We start from the raw sequence: 20,014 nt of genomic DNA, 5'->3' as shown, positions 1-20,014 counted from the left end.
TGTTACTTATGAGAATGTTCCCGAAGACCCGGGCCATGTGCCTGTCCTCTCTTCAGCCAAGAACCTATGCCATTCATGCCGCCCACTTGAAGCACTACGTGCACGCCTTTAATGGGTCACGTTAGCTTTCTGAGGAACGGCGCTCAATCGCCGGCGGGGTAGTGTCGCGATGAAGAAGACCAGGACTGGCAGACAGACGATGAGGAGGTAGTTGGGTGGTGGCTGCCAGCGCTATCGTCCCGATGGTTTAAATTGTCAGCTAGAGCCTTGTGCGTTGTTCGCACCTGAATTCATAAACAACGTTATCAACGCATCGCAACATTGTCATATTTTTTTTTCAGACGGTAATGAATAAAATAGTTTCTTCGTTTAACGGAACTGGCCCGTCACTTTCTTGGGATGCAACTTCTTTGCGTCGCGCACATAGGTTGTGGTGTCCTTTTGCCCTTTAGGCGTAAGAGGACACCACGAAAAGGCGGATAAGACGCTCCTTATCTGAGTCCTGAAAGCCGGCCGTCAAACATACTTACTCGAAGCTTCGCAATACCTCCTCCATACTGGAAGTCAAGACGCACAGTTGGTACGTGGCCGAAAACTTCCTCGTCTGACGTGCAGCATAAGTTGACTTGCAACCGCCTCCCGTGAGGCTTGTTCTTCGCCAGACACCATGGCGAGCGCACTGACAACGGCCTGTGTCATCTGTGCGATTCTGTGCGCCCAGCTGGTGTTTGCCGAAGAGTAAGTACAAGGACAGAGGGCTTTCTTCAGATAATTTGATGGTCATGGTATATTACTCGCTTTTTACACCATACATCTCATGCTATCCTCTGTTTTCTTATTCTATTTCTTTTTTTCTATCTACAATACACGTGCAAAATCAGGTAGCGCTACCTTCAGTAGGACCATACTTGAGATGGACAATAATAGGAGAAATCAAATAAAAGCGGTATTCTTGCTTGATTCTATTTGCTCTAGTGGAAATAAGCTGGCGATAGCACACTGCCTGCGAGTGAAGTCTGCACCTTTTTAGGTCAGTGTGTTCACTCGATTCTCTTTAAATTTCTCGTGTTACTTATTGAGTCAAGTAAACGTTTTTTCTAAATTTTGCTGTTCTGCCTAAGAAAAGGGAGAGCGCGAAGCGCACGGGTAGAATTGACCATTTGACGGGGCCCACTCTTTCCTTCACAAATACTGTTTTTGGTTTTTAGGTCAACCTGAAACGGTCTTTGCGCCCACCTATTATCAAATTCGTAAGTTGGCGTGGCACTAGCCTTGGACCAGAGTTCTTGTGGCGAGAGTTCTCGTCACAAAGTAATCAACAATTACATTATATTACTTTACGATGTGCTTCGACAAAAGTATACGACTTCCTTACATAACTTGAATACAGGAGTTCGATTGATTGATTGCAAGGAACTCTGTCCTAACGACATCAATTGAAATCAGCCAATGAAATTTGCTTTAATTCTAAAGCGGATGGAAATAGGGACAGAACGAGAGAGAGTGAGAGTGCACAGTCTCCCCTTCAATGATAACACAGGGAAAGTGTGGCTTCGGAGGCGTAGCAGTCTAGGTCGCAGCATAATCGTGACCTGCTGGACTGCTATATTATATGTATATAGATACGCAACAGAACAAAATAATTGCATTTTGTCATATCATGAGCATACAAACCAAATTTCTAAGGCCTCATCGCTTAAACTTTATCACTAACTGCACAGAATGTTAACTCTATCAAAATAGTAAGATTACGCATGACATTACGATTACCTGCAAAGCAAGTCTCCCTTATAATAAATAGCGAGTAAAGCTAGTTCATTTAAGAGACAGAAAAAAAAATTCCTGACTGCCAGCATGTATAGTGTTTAAACGACATATAATTCACTTCATCTCTTCGAATGCTGGCGCTGTTTTGCCTTCTAAGAGCCGTCTGCAAGCTTGGCTTTGAGCAATTAAGTCTCCAGGGGCAATTACACGAGCATAAGCAATCATCGAGTCACTAAACGCCGATGTCGTTCCCGTATTGGCCAGCAGACATTCGTGTTTATTTTGCTGTTCAACCTTTATTTACAACTACAAGCTCGTTCGTAGCGAACGGTACCGCATGCATGCGGTCTTTCGAAGCTCGCCCTGCGCAGAAACGCGTCAGCTGGACCCGCCGGGAGAACCGCGGGTCACGCCAACATTGGCCAGAATAAAACAGACGTACTAGCGGATCAGAATTGCGGTGACCCTGAACGACTGCCAACGAAGAGAGGTGCCAACCTAGAAACTGGCTGGATGACTGCAATCCATCCAGGTGGGAGAAAGTTCACTGGAATAAGCGTGAACTGATCCTTGCGCAACTGTGGCTTTTGAGAAGAGATGATTCGTAGTGGCGGCAAACTAACGCATGTCGCTTCGCTGAAGCAGACAGCTCTCCGAAGCACCACGGTTAGGTTAAGCTGGCCAGATTTTCCCTTAAAGGTACGTCGTGTTTAGGTCTGGTGATAGTGTTGTCTTCATGACGACCAAAGCGACAGAGTTTTAAGCGGTGCACTACAGAAAACTATACGTTTTAACGACAAGCGGCACCGCAGCCATTACCAGTAAACAACATCATTTCCGGCACGTCCACTAAAAAACAGATCAGCGCTGTACAACAAGTGCCGAATTATCCCTCTCCCGCATGTTGATAAGCGAGGCAGGTTGAGGCGTCGGGTAACAGCCCCTTCGGCATTCTCTAATTCCCTGTTCATTGCTATCTCGTTTCACATTGTGTTCATGCATGTGAAATAATAATAGCTCTGCAAGCGCGCTCGTAACCTGTACTGCGTTCAAAAAATTGTGGTTTTCAAGATATAGGGCCTCAGTAATGAGGTAATAATTACAAGAGATGTATATAACAGAAGGAGGTCCCCTAGTTAGAAACTACATTGGGACCACCTGTGCATGATGACAAGAATTATAGAAACATAACAGCAATGACAACTTATGAAACTTGCAACTATAATATCCTGTAAAATATCATGGCATGCAAATGATAAAAACACAACGTAAGGTTGTCATTAAATTATAATAGTGAAAAACTACAAACGTACACTTTTTTAACAAAAAAGAAAAACAAGAAGGAAATGCAGTAAAGACCCAACGATCTAAGTTATCGCACAAGAACACACACCTACAATGGTAAAATAAGTTTAGTCTGGACTAGCAAAAATAAAACGTTTCAGTTCTGTTTGAAATCTGTGAGCTTTCTGCAATTTTAGGGGAAATGGTAGTATGTTCCAGAGTGATAAGGCTGAAAAATATGCTGACTCTTTGCCGTAGTCGATGACTGTTTGCCGTAGTAAAATAAAATTCCAACTCTTTGCGAACCCTGTATTCTGAATATTAAGAAGAGAGGTCTGACGTGGGATGATGGCTGCTTGAACATTACCGTTTAATATTCTAAAAATAAGATCGCAAGATTATATTTAACAAGATGGGTTACGCTCAAAATAGTACTTGCTCGTAATAACCAAGTCGCGCTATTCTCACATGAAAAATATGTTATAATAGGAATAACTCGATTTTGAATGGCTTGCAGTGACATTATATGACTGTTATAAGTGTTTCCCTTTGATACAGTGTTGTACTTAGCCTAATTAATATGAGAATGAACAAAAGCATTAAAAAGCGACATGAAAGTAACAAAGCGAGAAACATAAACGAGTTTTAATTAGAACGCGTATTCTGATAGCGATTTCCTTTTTATGTTAGCTATGTGAAGACCAAATTTAAGGTGACAGTCAAATTCCATGCCTAAATAAGTACAATGATCAATTGCTCTCATCAAGTGACGGTTGATGGAAATGGAGTGAATGCGTTTTGGAAATTGCTGAGGCGAAATAAAGAAGACAAGCTTGATCTTCTTATGTGTAAACTGTAGTTTATTTTGTTCACACCATGTCGAGGTTTCCACAAGGTATTCGTTCAACTGACTTATTAGCGACGCTAAAAAAGAAATCTGGGGTTTCGCGTACCAAAACCACAATCTGATTAAGAGGTGCGCCGTAGTGGTGACTCCGGAATAATTTGGACCACCTGGTGTTCTTTAACGTGCCCCCAACGCACGGTACACGGGCATTTTTGCATTTCGCCCCATCGAAATACGGCCGCCGTGGCCTGGATTTGATCCTGCGACCACCAAAGCCACTAAGCAACCACCGCGGGTGTTAGCCACGTGACACACTTGTTAGAGTTCAATATAGTTGTGTCGTCGGCGTACAGAAAGCCACCTAGGCAGATCATTAATATAAATTAGGAAGAGAGAGGGCCTGATATAGACCCCTGCGGCTGTCACGGAGCGGCATATTTTTGAATGGTTTGGACGCTGATTAACGACACGCCGAATTACGGGCGTCAAAAGCGTCGTGGCCGCTCGGGGTGCCATCTCGATTCCAGACGCGACACGCCGATTACGGACCCAGAAGTGTGCGTGTACGTCTGCGTGGTATGCCGGGTTCCACCTTGGCCCTTGACATTGGGAGAGAGGAGAATCTGCGGTTCTTCGTCCATGGTGAAAGGGACGCGGCCAAGATTGTTGGGAGCAAAGAGCCGTGAATTCGGAGAACTCTACATAGCGGCAGTTTCCCTACATAGGGAACTAGGGAAAGGAGAGGCTATTTAAGCGCAGGTTTTGGGCCCTGCTGATTAGTCTAGTAGCTGAACCTATGCGCTGCTGAGAAGCCGTTGGGGGGAGGGGGGGGGGGGGCCGCTTTGCCCTAGGTGGGGCTGTCATAGGCCTCGTAACCTGACAGGGTTGGCGAGACACCTGGCTCCTGTAGGGCGATGATGTCTGGCGGTTCAAGCTGGGTGTTTATGTATTGCTGAAGGAGGCTCCGCTTACGACGGTAGCCTCGGCAGTTCCATTGCCAGATTTCTAAGCGTTTTTGCTGAGATGCGGTGGTGCTGCCCATGTTAATTCCGAGAGGTGGGAGGTAGGGTTAGTTGGGGGGCCTTGAGGATAACTCCGGGGCCGGTAGCTGACCGCGCGGGAGTGACCGGGTTGAGCTGAATCGGGGGATTGGAGGTAGGAGTGGGCGTTCGTTTCTTGCGGAGGGAGCCGCCTATTTCCGCAAAGCGGGCTTCAAGGTGTGTTTCGACATCCGCGATGCGTGCGCCCAGTTGGGAGAGTTGGGCAGAGAAGCTCTGCGTAAGTTGGTGGTGTTGGTTCTGTTGTTGTTGCGTGAGTTGTTTCGTGAGTTATCGCAACATTTCGTGTAGTACGGTAGATGTAATGGGGTGTTCCTGGGGGTATGCAGGAGGATCCGCGCGGGGAGGGGCCTCGTGTGTGGGGTGGAGTGGGGGGGTGGCGGCTTGGGTGATAAGGGCGCGTAGCTCAGCCATTTAACTGGCGTGTTCGGCTTTAAGTTGTGAGAGTTCTTTCTTAAGCTGGTTTTCTTTGACCAGTGCTTCGTATTGAAATGTGGGTGGGGGGGGGTTGAGCGCGGAGCGATGGGGGTCTTTGCCACAGTCGACCAGCTTACCTTGGCGGCCCTGTCGGGCGGCGGGGCGGCAGGCCGGACGGCTGGTGCAGCGGAACCCTTCTTTTGCAGGCCGGTGCGTTGGTCCTGGGTGGCGTGGCGTTCCGGCTGACCACTTCTTGAGCATCGAGCCGATGCTCTTTCCTAGGAAGGGGGGAAATGTCACCTGTAGTAGTGGGAATAGGGCAAGCGCAGAGGCGCAAGAAGAAAGAAGTGCGCGTGCTAACCGACCCGCTCGATAGTTGGCTCTCGCCGCCGTTTTCTCCAGAGCCCAGCCGCTCTCAATAAACGTCGTCAGCCCCCTTTTGAAGACGCGTGGCAATATGTACTCGCCACAGAGTCAACGAGAGGTGTACCGCCGTCGTAGCGGCTCCGAGCTTTATCTCTCCGGTGACGTCACGATCAAGCTGCGCCTGCACACTTGTCGGTCGAGGAGTGACTCGTCGAAAGCTGCCGAGCTGCTGCCGACGCCGCCCGCGTTTCCCCAGCGCGTACGCGGGAAACGGGGAACGCGGGTGGCGTCGGCAGCAGCTCTGCGCGTTGCCTCGTTGGTGCTGCTACAATTTCTTTCTCTCTTAACTCGGTCTCATTTTCTCTTTCCCTCTCCCGAGCATGCTCTCCTTCTCTCTTCTTAACGTCCCATGTCAAGGCAACATATGCACGGCACGGAGAGGAGGCGAGGCACACGCCGCTCCGCGAGGTGGTTGCGAGTGACGTCATAGCTCGGCGAGGTTTTGCGACAGCAGGCTCCACTTTTTTACGGTTAGCTAGAACAGCTTCGCTGTTAAAATGGAAGCAGGTAAATTCCTATAATTCTGCAAAAGCGCGCGATTACCTTTTTTGAAAATAGGAATGACCCGACCGCGTTTGAGTTCACGTGAGAAAACACCCGTTTTAAAAATGAGGGTAATGATAGCACAGAGACCGTCAGCATTATGGCGTGGAATCATTTTATTACGGTAAAGGGTAATGTTATCGACGACAGTGCTCATTGCTTTAAGCTTGCTAATTACCAACGTTACTTCATCACGCGTGGCTGGAAAAAGAAACAATGAATGCGGTAGGCGAATAAAAGACCTGCCACAGCATGATGCGGAGTCGGAAGAATTCATGAAGAAGGTATCACAGAAAGCATCAGCTATATCAAGGGGGTTACTGTATATCCTGTTATTGTGAATAATCCTGGAACTAACGTCCTGGGAGCTCCGGCTTAAAAAGGTCCTAACTATTTCCCACTTTTTCCTAGTGTTATTATCACATCGTGGAATTTTTCGTTCGTTGTATTGCCGTTTCGCATTTAAATGCGCAACTGAGCGCTGCAGGCGATAATTACAACAGATGTTTGCTGTCAATTACCAGAGACCAATCGCTGAAAACACGCAAAACATGTTCTTCGTTATCACATTGCAATAAAAACATATAAAATAGCCTTCTGGCATAGCAATAATTTTGAAGTCGCCATTGAGCGCCTCACTAATGTCTCATTGAAATTCTTGAGTGGTCTGTAGCCACTTCGCTGTATCGCTGACCCATTTCCATTCGTTTGGATTCGTTCGTCAATTATGTATTCAGGTTCCCTAAGTGCAATTATACTGGCGGGATTCTTTACAGGAACTGCTTCGTAGTGGCGCCTAATGTCTTCAGACTGGGGACCAAGGAAACCGTTGCGGTCATGGTGGACGGTGGTCCAAAGACAGTGACTGTAAAACTCCATAACCACCAGAATAATCTGCAATTCTTTTACTGGTCAGACACGGTCACCACCGGTGAGTAAACTCAGGCAGCCTTAGGAGTCTGCTCCTTACCCAGGACAAATTTACGCTCACGCAGTCGCACAGTGTTTTGTTCTATGCAGCCGCGAGCGCATGTACTACTCAGAAAACGGGCATCATAGCCTTCGGAGCAAAATACGTTGTGCCCGGGCCTACGTCAGTGTAGGAATCTGTGGAACCGTCGAAAAGACTAAGTTCAAGTTGGCATGACTTTGCAACGCTATTGAATGAGCACAAGAGGGCGTTCACGACGGAATATGATGCAGAAATCAGAACAAAGGGAATGTAAGAATAAACATTTTCACTGTGATATTAACAGTGAGTTCATTTGCGCTGATTGGTACATCTTGTAAACAACAGCTTTAAACAGAGGGACACAGGACACAGCAAAAGAGCCATGTGGTTCATTTGCTGTGTCCGGTGGTTCTTTTGCTGTTGATTGCGTCGCGCTGTTTAAAGTTGATGCTATTTATTGTCGTTGTTTACGTTAAAACAACTTCTGCCCTACATGTTTCTGGCCATGCGTTGTGTTTGGCTCAGCGGCTTTATCACTCTGCGCAAGGCATGATTGTTTGGCACAATGGAACAGTTAAAGGCCAACCATCATAGCCCTATCAGTGCCGTTGGCGGAGCACTAACGTTGCGGTGATTAACCTTTTCTTAGTTCAATGCTGCAATTACACTTAATTTTGTCATAAATTACTGCCGTAAGAAGCCGCATTTGCATTGCCCAGGTTCTCCTCAAATTACGGATATCATTGTGCGTGAAGATAATGTGCCCGATCTGCACTACGAACGGAACATTGTCTACGTCACACTGGAAGTTACGTGCGGCACTCTGTGGTCGAAAAAGACAGAGGTCCTGGTGAGCCCTGCCTCGGGCGAGCATTTTTTCCTTCAGGCGGAAAAGCCCATCTATCAACCGGGAAAAAATGGTAAGTATAAAATGTGTCTATGAATGAATGAATGACAGAATGAATGAATGAATGAATGAATGAATGAATGAAATAATTAATTCTGGAGTTTTACGTGCCAACGCCACGATTTGATTGTGAGGCACGCCGTAGTGGGGGACTCAGAATTAATTTTGACCACCAGGGGATCTCTTACGTGCCCCCAATGCACTGGACACGGGCGTTCTTGCATTTCGCCCCCATCGAAATGCGACCGCCGCGGCCGGGATATGAACCCGCAACTTCGTGCTTAGAAGCGCCACACCATAGCCGCTACGCCACCGTGGCCGGTATATGCGTGTATGAATTGCTTCGCAACGACAAGAATCGAAGTTACGCAAGCGCTGTTAAATTTCCTGTCGAACGACCAATCAGTAGGCTTACAATAAAGCGACATGTGTTTTTCTATTAACTTAAAGAAAAAGATTTTTCACCTGCCGCTCGTATTTTCGTGGTAAAATTTCGCAACCAATTCAAAATTTTATGGCCCGGATCATCCAATGCAAGACTTGGTGCTGTTACTTGCTTTGTTTGTCAAAAAAAAAAAATGCTAAGTTGCCGTCACCTGTGTTCCTCGTCGTGAGCGATGTCCTTAACATGGTGGCTATGACGTTTTTTTTTTTTTTTTTGTCACTTTCGGCGTCTGCAGTAGGGCAAAGTAAAGCCTTCGAGATTGATCACTATTAACCACAGGGGAGAGGAATGAGGACACCAATAGAGGCGTTTACACGGAGGCAAATTCGATTTTACAGCGGAGCTGTTAGAACCTCGCTATAATGATCATTCCGTCGTCCGCAGCTTCGCCGATCTGGGGGAGAGAGAGCTGAGAGAGAGAATGAAAGCAGAGTATAAAAATAGCATCGCGCAGCATAGCGGATGCGAGGTTGAGAGGAGTGAGGCAGGTGGTAGTGGGACGCCTAGAGCTGCTGCCGACGCCGACCGCGTTTCCCCGCGTTCGCGCCGAACGCTCCCGGTGTCTGTGACTACAGCCGGTGCCTCTGGCGGCGGCTCGGCAAGCTTCGACCAGAGAACTGTACACTCGTCGCTTCCGCAAGACTGACATGTAAAAAAAATTATGCGTGGCTCTGCTATCGATAACACCAGAGACCAGCGGAAGTTAGACTAAGTGTGTGGTTTGCCACTGGGCGAAATGCAGAAAACAGCGGTGTACTTAGATTTAGGTGCACGTTAAAGAACCCCAGTTGGTCTAAATTGATCCGGAGTCCCCCAATACGGCGTTCCTCATAATGAGATGGTGGTTTTGGCACTTAAAACCCCACAATTTATTGTTTTTAACCTTACTAGGCTTTCGCCTGCTCCGCTGGTCTCTATCTAGTGTTTGCGACAGCAGAGCCACGCATAATTTTTTGGCAAGTTTTGCAGGTAACAGTGTCAAATGTTATATTGCACAAACCGGACCGTAAAATGCAATCTCGCAGCGAAATTCGAGCAATAATAAAGCACCGCTAATGGCACAGAAAGAGATAGAAAGAAATGGCAAGGCATGGAGGTTGACCAGGTTGCATCTGGTTTGTTACCAAACACTGGGAGAGGGAGAAGAAAACGGGCGGCTATAAAAATGGAAGGGAGAAAGAAAGAGATAAGTGATGCGTGCGCACACACAACAGCGTTCACCACGCAAAGTGGATGGCAAAGCTAAGACATCTTCAAAAAGCGTAACAGCGCTCCTGTGGCACTCAGCGTCTTTAACGGTTCATTCCATGGTCCCAATAATTTTATTGGAATCGAGATTATATTGACTCTCCAGGCGAATTTTCGTCAGCGTTGGCATTGCCGTGAGGTGCCGTACAAAGTACAAGTGTGATAAAACTCTCTCGCACCCACAGATCACGTCTCCTCCTCTAGCCCGCTGTAGCTGTGCATGCATGGCGCGGCCCTCGTGCCCTACCTTTGAGTAATCTGCGTCGGGTGGAAAACACTGGCGACCAGAGATAGCTGGTAGCTGGATTTGAGCTGTTTTGCCGCGCGCGTAGTGTTGGCAGTAGCGTAATCTCAAGTTAGTTTAGGGGGCGCCTAGAAGCGAGAAGCAGCACGAAGCGTTCGTTACCCCACTGCCGGCGGTTTTTCTTCATAACACCAGGGTTGTGACAGTGAGTCTTCGCGGTCATGAGCCTTTTTTTTTTCTTCTGTGAAAGCTCTGTCGTCCAGTCGGCTTAAAGTGGCACGCAATCTCTGTTTTCCATTGTCAAATGAAGGGCAGTAGATGAGGATGTGTTCTATGATCTCGTCGCAATCACAAACGCTGCACGAGGTGCTCTCCATCTGTCCCACACGGGAACAGTAAACGTTCCCAAAAGCGACGCCCAACCACAAGCGACGCAGTAAAGTTGCGTCGCATCGAGATAGACCAGGTGGTAGTCGAAGGCGCAATGAAGGGTGAACGGAATGCAGTGGCAAGTTTGGCACATTCCTCTGAATTCCAATGTTCTAATGCTTTGCGACGAGCAAGTAGGCGAAGTTGCCACGCTGGACTTGGTCGGCGGAAGGCGCTGCTTTGTAGGCTATTTCGTTGCCGATGATGCCATGCCGCATTGACCCAGCATATAATAAAATTTTGGTAAGCTTACAATAATTTTTGGCAAGTTATGAGAAAAACGCAGGTCACTATATTAAAGTCGCGACGACCGCCTGACACACATACGGTAGTTCGTGTAAGTGCTGTGGAAGGTTTAATTCAACTGTGAGCCCAACCGTGAGAGTAGCGAAGGCACGAGGAACATAATTATCAAAGTTTTCCTCAGAGCCTTTTTTAAATCATAAAGAATCGAGTTATTCGTAAAGCTTGCCGTAATAAGATGTCATATTCATTACAAACTTGCAGGACACGAATTTTATAAACTTGTAGGAGTCCCCAGGATTACAGCATACACGTTGAACATTTCGCGCACAGAAATAGGCAGAGAATCCCTGGTGAAAGTTATACTTACTCATAACATTTTTTTTCTCACTGGCAGTGAACATAAGGTTCTTGGCCGTCGATGGCAGGCTGAAGCCATCAGAAAGCATCTTCAGACTGGAGGTTCGGGTAGGTACAATTTGCACTGCTAGAAGCTGGAAGTATGTAGTAAATGTTGCGGGCTAAACGTACTCAAAACAAACTCTCTTCTTCCTTTGATTGAAACGGGCATCACGATTTAAATATCATGAGGTTCAGTATGACTTGCGAAGTCAATGTTTTCTTTTGTTTATTGCCCTAAAGCATGCAAGAGAAAATTGTCATCCGCCTGGCTCGTAGCCTGAAGCCACAAAGGAAACCTAAACGGATTTCTGAGAAAGAAAGCTTCTTCGTTGAAGACAAAATCGTCCTAGTCCGTCTCGTAAAGCATTCCGTAAATTTTGCCATCCTACGTATCATCAAAAAACACTTGCTCCTAAAGGAGAACAAGAAAAAAGCCTCGGGGTGGCGTCATTGCTTCGATGAAAGTGCTTGCCTTCGTCAGCCTTTCGACACGAGCACCTTTTCCGACAAGTCCTCTTATCTTCTAATCCTAACACCCTTGTTACATTCTTCTGGAAGAAGAGCTCTGTTGGCAAGAGACCTTTGGCGACGCTCAGCACTGGTTTGAGACTCATTGGATAGATGGCCGCAAACATGGAAAATATAGGTATAATCTCTTCTAAGTGCTTGACAAGGGTCAGGGAGTGGTCTGGAGAGTGCCAGTTCGTTAGCCTTAGCCGACTTGCACGGAATTTCACAACTTTTAACCTTTCATCTACCACCGCATTCATCATAATCCTTGCGTACAGTGCTTAACATTACCATGAAGTCCAGGCCTGTTGGCTGTCCACTGATAACTCCGAGCATGCCGATTGTATATGTGTTTGATGATGACTATAGCTTTGTAACTAGGGTATTCCACAAAAACTGTAAAGGTTTTCAGGGTGTAGGCAGTGGGTAAATACGAAAGAAGGTGCGCATGGACACCAAACAGGCGCTCGCTGTGCCCATTCAGACCACTGGCGTAGACACTCAGGTAGCTTTTATTTCTACGTCACTCAATTCATTTGGTCTAACTTCAACGGTGCATATGCATATGTGTGTCGGAGCATATGCATATGTTCAATTCAGTCAGTGTTCGCCACGAGATTCAGCTAAGTGTGGTTCAGTCAGAGAGCGATGAGAACATTGAAGACGCCAATTCCAAGGAAGAGACGTGGCCCCTGGCGCTTTCGGCACATGTCCTCGCATCTTCGCTGATCCTGCTGGGTGCAGTGCTGAGGCCTCAATTGATGTACGTGGAAGCGCGCGATGACTCCCGCAGCGAGCGCTACTTAAGGAAACTTGCCCCAGAGTGTATGCACTCGCGCTAACGCGCCAATGCAAGCGCCTTGAGGGTGGATCAAATACGTGTGGCGCATAATTTCTGGCTGTCGGAGCCCATAGAGTAACAGGATTTCCGAGCGGGCTTATTACGGTGCTCTCAAATCTCCCAATTTTCGTTGCAGAATCCCCAAAACGTGATCGTCGAAAGGACAGAATTTCAGCCCAGCAGAGAGTTGCTTCTCACGCATACCTATCAACTACCTGAGCGCACGCTTCTCGGAGAATGGTCACTCGTCGTCAAGTACGGCCAAAACGTATGACTGACCCTCCTTCTAATCCTTGATCACAATGATCTGAAAATAAATTTTCGCCATGCGAAATACAGTCGAAGATCAGAACAAACAATTTTTTTGCAGAGGAATAAAGGTTCTCAAAAGCCCTATACATTGGCGTTTATTTTATAAACGTTCTTGCACTAGCAGTCCCAATGGTGTAATTTCTCTCAAGTGTCACGTATGAAATATCATGTCTCCTCAAGTTCTTTCCTAATCAATGAAACAAGACGTCACATATTATTCCCAAATAATCACTCTATTATGAGTCAAGAGAGAGAGAGACAGAAATAGAAGAGAGAAAAGGCAGGGAGGTAAACCAGACGCACGTCCGGTTTGCTGCCCTGCACTGGGGGAAGGGGTATTGGGATGAAAATAGAAAGAGAGGAGATAAAGAGAGCACAGTTTCGCGCGCATTTGAAGGTTCGCAGCAAGTCTACACACAGTTGCCAAGACCTGTCGACCTCAGATACTGGAACAACGCTATCGTTGGTTTCTGTGCCATCGACGTGTACGGCCGTGGTCCAAGGATCCTCATTTCCGAAAATGGTCTAGAGTCGAGCCGGTTCAATGCTGTCCGAAGAACTTCACGCTCGGCGTTGTACTGGGGACAGAGACATAAGATGTGTTAAATCGTTTCTATATACGAGGCTCTGTTAGAAAAGTATCCGACTTTTGGCCGAAGAAAAAAAAACTGGCATAACTGGAGCGTTGGTAACCTAATCACGCTCAAAGTAGTCTCCTTGGGACTCCACACACTTCTCCCAGCGATGCTGCCATTGTTGGAAGTATTCCGAGAAGGCCTCTTTCGGAATGAAGTTTAGTTCAGCTGTCGTTGCAGCCATTATGTCCTCTCTTGTCTGAAATGGCACTCCTTTCAATGGCCTCTTGATTTTGGAAAACAGCCAGAAGTCGCAGGGGGCATATCAGGAGAGTAAGGAGCCTCTTGTTATACAGGAGTCTGTATTTCTGTAAAAAAAAAGTCTGAATCAAGTGCGAGGAATGTGCAGGAGAATTGTCGTGATGGATGCGGCCAAAAACCCCCGACAAGAGCACTGCGCACTACCTCACTCAAACGCTGCGTCCCAGCGATTGATGCTATCGGCAGGCGGGAAAAAATTCGCGCATGCGCACGAAGGTTCAAGGTCGGCTGGTGCAAGCGCGCTTCTTTCATATCCATCAGGTGTTCGCAAAAAAAAATAATAAGGTCGGATACTTTTCTAACAGACCTCGTATAGTTCCAAAAGAGTCGTACATGGGTGTATCCCCCCTTCCAAGGCGGAACGTGTAGGAATTTGTGATGAACACAACAGATGAATCAATACAAATGACACCTTTGCTACTGCTTATTAGGTACCCCGTTTTGAAAAAAAAAAAGTGTATAGTTTAACTTTGCCATGAATATGTTACGCGATAAAACTGTTACATCGCTGAGAAACCATTGATATTGAAACATCGCTTTCTCTCACTTTCTTTTTTCTTCCTTCTTTTAACATGCAGTTTCAGCAAAACACAACGTCCACGTTCCTGGTTCGATAAGTACGGTGAGTGCGGAAATAATATTGATAGTTTAGAATAAATGATGTCATATTCCATTTCATCTAGTACACAGGGTTTTGTGCATGTTCGTAATAGGCGATGCGGAAACAACAATTCCACGACTTCAATTGCAAAATTTTGCATCCAGAAAATCTCAAAAAGAACAAACTATTACTAGTGCTACTACTATACCTAATAGCTTTTTCTTACGAGCAATATTACTACATTAACCAAATAGTACGCGTTTTTTACACTACTCTGGGTCATTTTGTGGCTAACCAAACATTCATGCACACGGAACACGCAGCGCTAATGCATAGGTCGCGTTCATTCATGCATTAGTAGACTTTCATCTAGTTTCTTTTGAACCATTATTTTTTTTTTTACATAAAGCCAACAAAATTACTGCCACCTCTGTTCTCTATATTGTTTACGTCATGTTCAGAATACTGGGCCGGAATAATATGTAACGATTCTATTTCACTACCAATCCTTGCCATGCTTCGTCCATTTTTAAATCTTTAAGAAGTGCCTCTATAACACATACTGCATGAATTATGCGGCTGTAAATCATAATAACCAGTGTTACTGCGCTGTAAAAAATCCATAAAACTTCCTATTATGTTTTTTCCCCCATCGCGGTACAGTGCTCCCAAGGTTTAAGGTCGAGCTGAGCGTCCCGGAATTTGTATTGAGCAATTTTTCGACACTACCCTGTACAGTGATTGCAAGGTAAGGGAATTCATGAATTATTGAGGCAGCGTTCATCACACTAATATTTACGATGCTATTCAATATAATAAATGTCAGAAAAAAAAAGAAGACAGCAATGTCCTGCAATGTTGTAGTCAAATTCTGCAGTAATGCACGTATGATCATGTTTTAAATGCATTACTTTTTCTTCGGGTATAGAGCACACATTACCCAAAAGAGTTTTACATTATGCAAGCCTTCGACGAAGAATAGTCAACGTAATTGGTGCATCCTCGCTTAAATTATTGACGAAGCCGTCATTATTCAAATAATGAGTTCAAAATCAGTGTACCTTTAGCTTGCTCATTAAGCATTCAAACAGGTATTTTGCTATCAATACTCGCCCACTTTTGCCCCTTTTAAGCATTAGAGGATAAACATATAAAATTTCGAAATTGGTGCGCACAGGACTGCGGAGTAAAATAGCCAGCAAAACACGATCATCAGCTTCTAAACGATCAACATAAAATGCAATCACGCCGGAGCCATGTTTAAATTAACAATGTACACGTAAAGGGTGTCTGTCGCATCTGCCTGGACTAGTATTACTGTCCGCGATTTTTTTTTCTATAGAATAGCCTCTACCTTTCAAAACAGTTGAGCAGTTCTGACATTTTTTCTCTCTCTCTACATTAGCTGCTTTCAGTAGAAGCATTCGTTTTATACACCCTTAATAAATGCATGAATATCTCTTCCAGCTTCGTGAATAAAAATCCCGTCGAAGGTGTTGTTCTATTCAACTTTGGTCTGAAGCAAGAGGTTGGAGACAGTGTCGTGGTTTTCAAGCAGCAAATCTCCAGTGCTTGTAAGAACCTAACCACTTATTGAACCGCTGTCTCGATGCGGCGGTCATCTGTAGCAATGGCTCCGCGTGAAGAGCTTGCTCCTATGTGCACTAAATCGCTGCTTCGATTGCGCAGCTCGAAGGCGGTGACGCTGTGTACAATCTGCTGCGGGAGCACCTGGAGCCGTTCATTGGCCACCGCTGGGATACGCTGTTTGCCAGCCACGGGCGCCTAGTGGTGAAAGCGACCGTCACCGAGGAAGCTACCGGAGCTAAGGTGTCGGCGCAAAGTGACAAGACGGTTTTTTCTAAAACGCCTTACGTGATTTCACTGAGGAAGAATCAACGAAGCTTCAAACCCGGCCTAAAGATATACATCATCGTGAGTGCGAACTACACTTAAGTTTTTCGATATTTTATGGCGATTTCATGGCCCTAAACTCATCGTCCCTATTTGAAGTTCACATGGGGCCATTCGGCTTTGTATCCGTACAAAGTACATACACTCACTGCATCAGGGTAAATGCAGTCTCACCGTGTTCGCGAAATTTCCAGAGCTCGCTATCATACCAGGGACCTAGAAAGTGCCGTTGGGAAACCTGTGGGAACAAGAGTGCTCCAGCGAGGAAAATATCGTTGACTTTGAACACTGAATGCCTCAATGTGAACGTAGCATTTAAGCACTTGAGCGACCTGCTAACGTGGTACGCAGCCTAAAAGCACCGGTGCGTGTATATGTGTGCGTGGTTTCTAAATTATTTTTGTGGACGTTACACTTTATATATAACTAGATAGGTAAGGTGCCTCATCGAAATGTCCCAATGTACAATTCTCTTGCTCACGCTCTTCATTGATTCGCGAAATTTGGACGAGTGAGAGCGCAGGGAGAAGAAACTGAGGAAAGCGAATGCAAGTTCGGTATTATAGAGCTGTGCAGTGGATGAAATTGGATGGCGAATCATTAGTGCATATCAGAAGTTCAATCGACTGCTTCAGCGTTTTCAGCCTTCCGCCGCAGAGCTTCCAGGCCTTTAATGACTACACTGCAGTGAAGTATGAAGCGTAAATAAAAACAATTAATGTAACGAGTTTGATTGGCTAGTCCCTATATTTACCACACAATCTCGATTTGCCGAGATCCACCTTGTCTACTGATTAGCTGCGAGGCTATGGCGTTTACTAATGCTTTATTTCGTTTGCATGCTTGTGACCGACAAGAAAGGAATGCAGCATCACCCTAGCGCGTTCCATCACTTGCAGTCAGCACAGGCATATCTGGAAACCGCCCGTGGCAGACGCGCCTCGCCTTTCGATAGAAAAGTGCTCGGTTGCCAACTTTGCGTGTCGTTGGAATGGAAAGGGACAAAGCTCAAAGCTATCTATAGAAGTGATAGCGTAGTAAATCTATGAGCGGAATTGCACTCATTTCCTCCTCCCTCCCTTATCCTGCCCCTCTTTTTTGATGCGAGAAAGTCCAATGGCCCACTGAGCGAGAAAGCCGGCGTCTGTAGCCTGTAGCAATGAAACGGCACATAAAGTCGCATTGGCTGCGACACCACGTCACGAGCGCGCCTCGACGCCGCACAGCGGGCGAAAGGGAACACCTGATGCCACGTCACCCTCGCTCTCGTTCTCGGAAGCCTGTGTTATCCGCGCGTTCCTTGTCCTCGCTCGCCTCCGTTATAACTACTCCTCGCTAAGGCCAAATCAAAACGCACCAAGCGCCTCAACGCGCTCGCTTGCCCGCGAGCAGTTCATAACTCGAAGGACCGCTCAGCAGCGTTCAATTGGACGTTATCTTTTCGCATTCACAAGTCCTGAGAAGTGTTTAGGTGTCCCCAGATTTTTTTTTTTTTTTTTTTGCGATAGCAATTATATGGACACTCTAGGCGATAGCAATTATATGGACACTCTGGCGCCGTCGTCGTCGTCGTCGCCATCACCGTCACTATGAGGTTCCGTACAAAGTCTACGGGCGCAGTCTTCCAGTCGCGCACACAACGCTCCGGAGGGAGCGTAGGGAGGTGTAGGGGCCACGCCTTACTGCGGCCGCGTGCTCCCGCCGCGCCGTAAGTCTCCGGGGGGGTAGGGGGGGGGGGGGGGGGACTCTGCGCCGCGCGCGCCCGTCCGTGCGGCTGTATCTTGAAAGCCATCTGCGGCGGGGGCAGAGTCCGCCCTCCCTGTGCTTTCGCGGCTAAGATCGCGATGATACGAGCGCGTTTCATCACATTCTTGAAAACGAGACTACCCTCTCATTACGGACAAACGTAATCAGCCTAGGTCTAAGCATTCGTGTTTTCTTGTGTGCTTATTAACCTCAGATAAGTGACAGGCCAACGTGAGACTTTGTTTTGTTTTTCTCTCACGTTAATTAAATCGAATAATGACATTTTATGTCTTCAAGACACAAGTCAACGAAAATACGAGAGGTGCGTGTAACTATTTATAAAAGCCAGAACACGATAACTCCACTTAATTTTTTTAGTATGTAGGATACCCTCTCGTCAACGCTTTCGAATACGAACGTAAATGAATTCACCTGTCATTTTAGACAGAAACGGACATCCTTATGGAAGCGCCTTCCAAGCTAATTACGTCATGCGTGCACCATGCAGGCTGAAGTAACATACGTCAGTGGAAACCCAGCTCCAAATGTACCGATGAAGTTGACTCGGCTCAACCCTGGACAAACATACGAAGCTACGACCGGCAGTGACGGAGTGGCAACGTTCTTCATACCGGTGTCCATCGACGACGGCGTGCTGTCCATCGAGGTGAGAAAAATCTAGCGTTATCAAACAGGTTGCTGCCCTCTGCTGGGGCGTGAACGGAAACGTCTGGCGTACGTAGCCGAGAAACGTAGCGCTGAAAGTTAAATAATCGTCCATGTAACGTGACTCAAGCAATTCGAATGTTCAGAGAGATACTGAATTCGAATGTTCAGAACACTTTGACGAGAAAAAGAAACTGATAATCTGAGGTAATATTAGGTAGGCTAAACCACACCCCACTATCGTTGGGAGCAGTCACTCGGTGGAATGGATGATAAGAACAATGACAGATACATTACTGGGTGTATAGACAATAAGAAACCAGGACATTGCACTTTATCGCACATTGCATCTTGAGGGAAAATAGTGACCTGATTAAATCAAATGACCATTTAACAAGCCATTGATTATTAAAGCTTAGAAAGAATCAAGTAAAATTAATTGCTTGCGTCATCTAAACAAAGGAGATTGTTAATTTTAGGTTACTGTTAATATTAATCCTGAAGGAAAATGGAAACAAAATGTAAGAAAAGACCATTTCCAGCTACTGACAAGGCTTAACTGGTAGAGCACAGCACAGTTCATGCGCACGTTCTGAATTTGTTCGAATCCTGTCAGTGTCATTTTTTTCCTTTCTTTCATTTTGTTTCCATTTTCCTTTCTGGAGAGCTGGAGCACAAACACAGCTAACGCCCTCCTACAAATAAATGAAGAATATTTTACTAATTGTCCCATACTTTCTCGGTTTCGGTGATAATTGACTCTTTGATAGTTACAGTTCCTACTACTTTTCTCACTCAAATAAAGCAAACTAATGGCACGTAACACCTGCCAGTGAATGTAGTTCTGACCGCATTTTATGCATAGGTCACTGCAACACTCTACCCCCCCCCCACCCTCCCTGCGCCCCTTCAAGCGCCGCACAAGCGAAAGCAAATCTCGCAGCGGAAAAGAAAACCAGGTATTTCGCTTCCACTGACTCCTGTGTGCTATCACCGCGTTCGGGGGTAACGGAACGGCAGCAGTCATGCATATACACACTGTTATCGAAAGTAACAATACAAGTTCCAATGACTACGTTCCAGGTGGTCAAAATTAATCCGAAGCCCTCCACTACGGCGTGCCTCATAATCAGAACTGGTTTTGGCACGTAAAACTCCATAAAGATGAAGAAGGCTACGTCCTACAGATTATCAGCTATGCAACGCAATAAATTGTTAAGCATAATCCACTCTCATAAGTTCTCTGATGGAAAAGTGCGTTTGGTAAAGTGACAGCAAGCTGAACGTTAACAGTTCTGCCACATAAACGAGTGATT

At 46.1% G+C, this 20,014-nt stretch overlaps 2 protein-coding genes across 8 annotated transcripts in view; both read left to right on the top strand.

Moving 5' to 3' along the window:
- Positions 1 to 580: 580 nt before the first annotated feature.
- LOC119463792 (A.superbus venom factor 1-like) overlaps positions 581 to 20,014 on the top strand; it is a 268,434-nt gene continuing 249,000 nt past the window's right edge. Inside the window, exons 1-5 of one of the 6 annotated variants that reach the window (XM_049668433.1) lie at positions 581 to 738; positions 7,119 to 7,273; positions 8,014 to 8,214; positions 11,208 to 11,278; positions 12,700 to 12,831. In XM_049668433.1, coding sequence (XP_049524390.1) covers positions 668 to 738; positions 7,119 to 7,273; positions 8,014 to 8,214; positions 11,208 to 11,278; positions 12,700 to 12,831 — 630 coding nt within the window. In that variant the 5' untranslated portion in view covers positions 581 to 667. The remainder of the gene's footprint in view (positions 739 to 7,118; positions 7,274 to 8,013; positions 8,215 to 11,207; positions 11,279 to 12,699; positions 12,832 to 20,014) is intronic. The other 5 variants (XM_049668426.1, XM_049668410.1, XM_049668417.1 and 2 more) reach the window with 5 other exon arrangements.
- The window catches only part of LOC125945992 (A.superbus venom factor 1-like), a 179,508-nt gene continuing 174,528 nt past the window's right edge, over positions 15,035 to 20,014 (top strand). For both annotated transcript variants that reach the window (XR_007467299.1, XM_049668464.1), the window contains exons 1-4: positions 15,035 to 15,120; positions 15,840 to 15,946; positions 16,062 to 16,307; positions 18,541 to 18,699. Coding sequence is in view for 1 of the 2 variants with exons in the window: in XM_049668464.1 (XP_049524421.1) it covers positions 18,586 to 18,699 (114 nt within the window). In the remaining variant the exon portion in view is untranslated. The remainder of the gene's footprint in view (positions 15,121 to 15,839; positions 15,947 to 16,061; positions 16,308 to 18,540; positions 18,700 to 20,014) is intronic.

This window comes from Dermacentor silvarum, chromosome 1 (genome assembly GCF_013339745.2).
Source record: "Dermacentor silvarum isolate Dsil-2018 chromosome 1, BIME_Dsil_1.4, whole genome shotgun sequence".
Taxonomy (NCBI): domain Eukaryota; kingdom Metazoa; phylum Arthropoda; class Arachnida; order Ixodida; family Ixodidae; genus Dermacentor; species Dermacentor silvarum.
Note: the sequence above shows the minus strand (reverse complement) of the source record. Positions and strands in the feature narration are given on the sequence as shown.